Genomic DNA, 6,690 nt, shown 5'->3' with positions numbered 1-6,690 from the left:
GAGTTGTTTACACTTTTGGCTGTCGTTGTTTTATTGATTGTGTAAAGCTTCTTGTATTTAATTATGTAGCTGCATAGATGGAGTTGTCAAAGTTTGAAGAAAATCTCCCAGTTCTTAGGGAAAGGAGCTAAGATGGGTTTCACTAAAGGATGCCTCTGTCCTCAAATGGCATGAAGAATTATGTTCACACAGTAAGGCAAGTTATAGGGAGGACTCCTTATTCTAAGGAGCCAGGGTGAAAGAAAGCATACACACAGGAGATCACAAAATGGAGCAGGCAAGCCACTTGTATGCGTGATCCAAAAGGCACCCTCAATATGAATTTGCTTTCAAAGTTTTATATAGTATTTGCAGTTTATTCTGTTGGTTGTAAGACATGAGATAATTTTAGGCCACCTGAATAAATAAAAGAAAGTTTATTTCTATTCTTAATTGCTTAAATACAGTTTATTTCCTAGAGTTATTTTCCAAAAAATGTGAAACCACACATGTTCTCATGCTGATGATTATTTCTAGGATAACTTCACAGCAGGACCACTGTGCCCAACTATTCAGAAATAACGTTTGACCTTGTTTGTTGCTAGAGCTTGTCTCATGAACACATAGAAGTTTTTATTAAGTACCATGTGGGGTACTTATGGATTTGGATTGTTTATTTATTTATTTATTGAGACAGGGTCTCACTCTGTCTCCCAGGCTGGAGTGCAGTGGCGTGATCTCCGCTCACTGCTACCTATGCGTCCTGGGCTCAAGTGATCCTCCCACCTCAGCCTCCTGAGTAGCTGGGACCACAGGTAGGTGCCACCACACCTGGCTAATTTTTGTAGTCTTTTTTGTAGAGACGGGGTTTTGCCATGTTGCCCAGGCTGGTCTTGAGCTCCTGAGCTCAAGCAATCTGCCTGTGTTGGCCTCCCAAAGTGCTAGAATTACAGATGTGAGCCACTGGGCTCAGCCTAGATTTTTTTAATATTTATTTTTGATAACTGTCAGTAGGTCACTGTGGAGTTGAGAAAATTAGTGCCTTTAGTCAAGAAGGTTTTATTGAAGCTGGAGGTGCTCAAGACAACCTGCAGAGAAGAAACTGCTCTGAAAAGGAGTCTGTACAGACCTTTCTGGGGCTTTAGAAGAAAAGGAAAACAGATGCTGAATAGCCTTAGACATCCTGGTTTTATAAATTTCTCCATCATATGCAGACATTTGCCCACTTCCAACACGCATTTGAAAAATCTTCCCATGCAAACAAAGAATTGATACCAATTGGCATAGCTGAGCCCTATGAAGCTTTATGTTTCAACACCTGAAGTCACCTGAGATTAAGCAAGCGTGGCACAAATGGTAAAACCACACTTGATATTCAGACCATCCGAAGTGGCTTGTCATGAGGTGAGCTTGCTCGCTTAGGGCTGATTCAAAATTTTCTCTCAAATCTTTTGAAAAAGAATTCTAGCAGCAGCTCTCCTTTCCTGAGAAGCCGCGTGAGAGCCATGGATCGGGTGTTGGGTGCTTCACATATTTTCTCTCTCATCCTCCCAGTGATCCTGCCCTGAAGATGTTATCAGCCTTATTTTATACTTGAGGAAATTCGGTCTCAGAGAAGCTGAGTAACTTGGTCAAGGTCACGCAGCTGGCAAGTACTGGAGTCAGACTCCTCACCTAGCTGTCTCCTACCTTAAAGCTCCATTCTGTTCCTACTCCCCCTGTAACCTCTCATGGAAACCTTGATTGCTAGCGGTGTCAGAGTGGGGCCCTGAACGTGGAATTCCCACATGTGGAAATGTGGATGGATGGAGATGGATGTTAGCACCTGCTGAGGGGAAGGGGGACAGCCAGCATGTTCCAGCCTTCATTCTGCAGAAAGATGCCACCAGGTCACCGTGCACATGGTCTGGCCTCCGAAGAGGTGGCCAGAAGTCTCTGCAGTTCCTTGCCCGCTTTGTAGCTGGAGCTGTTGCTGGCAGCTCTTCTGAAGTTTCAGCATTTGTTTAAGGGCTTCCTTTCTGCCCCCCAGGGTGGTGTGCCTACTACTGTTACATACTGCTGTCAGCTGCACGTGGGACTCTGCTGTGTTCCTTACACGTTGTTGGTATTGTTTTGTCACTCAAAGGAAAAAGGAACCTTTGGTTAAGTAGATTCTTGCCACCAAGAGGTGGAGGGGCTCCAGGCTTGCTCTGGGCTGGAGATTGAATGGGAGCTCTCTCTCAAGTGAGATGCCTCTTCCCTCTAAGCCTGTTTAACTGTGGATTTCCTGTACCTAATATTGCAAAAGTGTATTTCTTTATTTGCAGAGAAAAATGTTAAGGAATCAGCAGTTTTCAAAAACGGATAACTTAAAGCAGTGTTTAAAGACAGAAGCACCTAGTGTATGCTTCCCTACCTCCCTTGCTGTCTCTGACTTGCACTTCTTCTCAGAATCCTTGCATAGGANCTCGATCTCCTGACCTTGGGATCCATCCTCCTTGGCCTCCCAAAGTGCTGGGATTACAGGTGTGAGCCACCATGCCCAGCCGCCTCTATTCTGCATTCTTACAATACAGTAAGCTAGAGAAAAGAAAATGTTATTAGGAAAGCCATAAGGAAAACAAAGTGCATTTACTGTTCTTTAAGTGGAAGTGGATCATCTTAAAGGTCTTCATCCTCTTCTTCATGTTGAGTGGGCTGAGAAGGAAGAGGAGGGTTGGTCTTGCTGTCTCAGGAGAGTAGCAGAGGCAGAAGAAAAAGATCCATGTGTCATTAGACCCAGGCAGTTCAAACCCATGCTGCTCAAGGGTCAATTGTATGATTTAAAAAATGTTTAAGTTATGATAAAATACACATAAAATATACTGTCTGGCCGGATGCAGTGGCTCACGCCTGTAATCCCAGTACTTTGGGAGGCCAAGGCAGGTAGATCACGAGGTCAAGAGATCAAGACCATCCTGGCCAACATGGTGAAACCCTTCACTACTAAAAATGCAAAAATTAGCTGGGCTTGGTGGCACGCGCCTGTAGTCCCAGCTATTCAGGAGGCTGAGGTGGGAGAATCGCTTGAACTGGGGAGGCAGAGGTTGCAGTGAGTTGAGATCTCACCACTGCACTCCAGCCTGGGCAACAGAGTGAGACTCCATCTCAAAAAATAAAAAACAAACAAAAAAAAGTACTGTCTTTGTAGTATACAGTTCAATGGTGTTAAGCGTATTCACATTGTTGTTCAGCCAATCTCCAGAATGTTCTCATCTTGCAAACCTGAATCCTACATCCATTAAAAAACATCTCTCCATTGCCCCTCCCTCCAACCCCTGGCCATCACCATTCTAATTGAAGATAACTTTGAGTGTTAGCAGTTGTAGGAAAAAAAAAAAATGATTATCCCTTCTAAAAGGAATAAAGGAAATGAAATAAAACAAAAGTCTGAAAACTACAAAGCTTCAATGTGTATAGTTTGAGATATTATCACTACATTCATAAGGAAATTTTTCTTTACAAGGACAGATATTTTGTGATGGTTTGAGTTTTTCTGTAAAACAGTGATTAAATTTCGCCATTGGAGAAAAATGACAACTAAGAAATTTTCAAATGTTTCAGGAATATATAAGCTCTCTGACTAAACTTATTAGTCTAAATAGGACAACATACCACATCCTCTCATTTATATGTGGAATGTAAAAAAGTAAACCTCATTGAAACAGGGAATAAAATAGTTACCAGAGGCTGGAGGGAGAGGGGAATTGCAGAAATGTTAACCAAAGGACACGAAATTTTAGTTAGACAGGAGAAGTACATTCAAGAGATGGATTGTACGTCATGGTGACTGCAGTCAATAACAATATGTGGTATACTTGAAAATTGCTAAGAGAGTGAATTTTAAGTATTCTCACCACAAAAGACAAAAAAAATGACAAGCATATGATACAAGGCAATGTGTATATTAAATAGTGTGATTTAAGCCATTCCACAATGGATTATACATATATCAGAAGTATCATGTTGTACACCATAGGTATGTACAATCTTCACTTGTCAATGTAAATTTTAAATAAATTCTTTTTTTAATTAAAAAAAAAATAGGATGGACTTGGTGGCTCATGCCTATACTCCCAGCATTCTGGGAGGCCGAGGTGGGAGAATGGCTCGAGCTCAGGAGTTTGAGACCAGCCTGGGCAACCTGGCAAAAACCCATCTCTGCAAAAAATATCAACATTAGTGGGGTGTGATGGTGTGTGCCTATGGTCCCAGCTACTTGGGAAGCTGAAGTGAAAGGAGCCTGGGGAGGTCAAGGGTGCAGTGAGCCGAGATCGTGCCACTGCACTCCAGCCTGGGCAACAGAGCAAGGCCCTATCTCAAAAAAATAAAAAATAAAAATACAGTATAAAGTGACTCTAGGATCATGGCACTGTCTTACACTTTCAGCCTGTGAAACAGAGGTGCCTTTGATAATCTGTATAAATGTGTCTTTGGTGTCCTAACAGATTTTTGTCCCCCTGCAACAGCATGAACAGGCTGAACACTTTGCCACGAGGCTTCAGCTCCCTGCCAGCTCTTGAGGTTCTGGACTTGACTTACAACAACTTGAACGAAAATTGTCTTCCTGGAAACTTCTTCTACCTGAGTAAGAAACTTTCAGTTCTATAAATCTCCTGAACACTATACTTTGCGTTCTAAGAGTGAAATGTATTTGCCAGGACCTAAATAAACTCCAAGAGAAATTACTGGACAGAGATATTTTTTACTTTAGAGACTCCTTTTGAATATTCCTTTGTAGCTCAGCAGTATGTACATTTGATATATCATTATGTGACACCATTGGGCTGAAGTGGACTTAGTAATGTCATATTAACATTCTGAGAGAGATTATGTACCGAAATGAGATCAAGCCTCACATTTAGCTAAGAGACTTGACTTTCTTTTTAAATAGCATGCCAAAAAAAGGTACCCTCCCATGTTGGTATTAATTCTTTGTGCAATATTTGCCCAGGATGTCACAATCAATTATTTATAAAAATATTTATTAATAAATCACTAACCAAATTTTTCAAATTTCCAGCTAGGATTCTTATCTTCAGCCTTTTAAAAAGTACTCTTATTGACCTATTTATCCAGTACACAGGCATTAAGAAATTACTGGCCACACTTTATTATTTTATACGCCAACAAATTTGTTGCTGAAGATGCTTTTGAAAATTAAAAAAGTTATTTCTTCTGGGAACTCATGCACTATTTCAGACAAGGTTTGCTTCTTTTATTTATTTATTTATTTTTTTCCAGGTTCCAAATGTGTTTTTTATTCACTATTTTTGATGACTATAAATAAGTGTTTCCACTATGGAAAAGAAAGTTAGCACAGTACATTTTCATGACTGGGGAATGGATTTTCTGAAGTCATCTTCAATAGGGCAAAAACTTAGAAACAAACAAACAAAAAAACAACCTGAATGTTGAATTCAGTTCTTTATATAGCGTCCCTTGTAAAAATGAAAGAATAAAAACAAATCAAAAAAAGAGGGGCAGGGTAAAATTTTTTAAAAAAAGGAAAGGAAAGAGAGGAAAAGGAAATAAAATAAGACGATTTATTGCTTCTCCTCAGCATCCTCCTTGGTCTCCTCCTTCACGGAGAGAGCTTCTAGCTTTTCCGCCACTTTTTCGGCATGATCGTTTTTGCCTGATCCTGCTTTCTTTTCTCTCTCTTCGATCTCTTTCCTGCATTCTTCAAACTTTGTTTTGAATTTCTGTGCATTCTCAGCATTCAGGAAGCGGATGGCCAGCAGCTCTGGCTTGGGGCACTCGTCGGCGAAGTCAGCATGGGTGTTCCAGACCCAGGCACGGTCACTACCTGCATTGGGCTTCAGCTCCATCATCGGCGTGATGTAGTGGTTGGCACAGATCTTCAGGGTCTTGTCCCTCCGCATGAGAAGGCGGATGGCCCCTTTCTCCTTGTGCTTCAGGAGCTTGACGTCACCAGTGCCTCGCTCCTTCCATTCTGGGAGATCGTTCTCTGAGGCAAATCGGAACAGTTTTGCCCGCATTTTAAAAAGTTCCTCTTCATCTTCTTCCAGCGTTTTAATTTCTTGCTCAGGAAGAGAAACTATTGGCTCAAACTGAGGGTCATGGTTGGATTCGTCTGTATTCTCAGTGGAAGTATCATGGTCCTCATGAGTGTCCTTGGCGGCCGCCATGGGGGCGCGGCGGCGGCGGCGGCGGCTCGGCTGGGTCGGTCGTCGCTGGCTCCGCGGCCTCTGGGCGGCTACTCGTAGCTCCTTCCCTCCGCGTCTGGCCGGTTTGCTTCTTTTAAATGAGTGTTCTGTTTCTTCAATTAGTAACTTATATGGCATTCAGAAAATCTGAATTTTCTGAGCTGGTCTCTAAACTTTCACTTTTTACCTTATGTACATTATCTCTCTATGACTTTCTCAAGCACATGAAACCAACTGTAAAATATTTTCTTGGGTGGTGGAGCACCTGTTTTTATTATGTTATATTAACGTACAGTTCTGGAGTCTGAGCTCCAAAGATCACTTGAGGCTGGGAGTGTAGGACCAGCCTAGGCAACATAGAGAGACCCTGTCTCTAGAAATAAAAATTTAAAAATTAACCATGTAAATTAAATTACTAGCATGTGCCTGTAATCTTAGGTAATTGGGAGGCCAAGGTAGGAAGATGGCTTGAGGCCAGGAATTTGAGGCTGCAGTGACCCACTGCACTCCAGTCTAGGTGACA

The 6,690-nt window shown here is 41.8% G+C and overlaps 1 protein-coding gene across 2 annotated transcripts; it reads right to left on the bottom strand.

Annotated features, from left to right (window-relative positions):
• Window positions 1–5,230: 5,230 nt before the first annotated feature.
• LOC112631099 (ran-specific GTPase-activating protein) lies at window positions 5,231–6,242 on the bottom strand. 2 transcript variants are annotated; one of them, XM_025395584.1, is made up of 2 exons: window positions 5,914–6,242; window positions 5,412–5,874 (listed from the first exon to the last, which is right to left on the bottom strand). In XM_025395584.1, exons 1-2 carry the CDS (start codon window positions 6,147–6,149, stop codon window positions 5,544–5,546), a joined length of 567 nt encoding a protein of 188 aa, XP_025251369.1. In that variant the 5' UTR covers window positions 6,150–6,242; the 3' UTR covers window positions 5,412–5,543. The 2 variants fall into 2 exon arrangements, with proteins under 2 accessions (XP_025251368.1, XP_025251369.1); XM_025395583.1 differs by having other exon boundaries at window positions 5,231–6,242.
• Window positions 6,243–6,690: the final 448 nt, after the last annotated feature.

The sequence above is a fragment of the Theropithecus gelada genome, chromosome 9 (genome assembly GCF_003255815.1).
Source record: "Theropithecus gelada isolate Dixy chromosome 9, Tgel_1.0, whole genome shotgun sequence".
Classification (NCBI taxonomy): domain Eukaryota; kingdom Metazoa; phylum Chordata; class Mammalia; order Primates; family Cercopithecidae; genus Theropithecus; species Theropithecus gelada.
This window is presented reverse-complemented; position numbering and strand designations above follow the sequence as displayed.

Bases quoted from the DNA above. Each gene is read 5' to 3' on its own strand.
- LOC112631099 (XM_025395583.1), bottom strand. From the start codon at position 6,149: ATGGCGGCCGCCAAGGACACTCATGAGGACCATGATACTTCCACTGAG.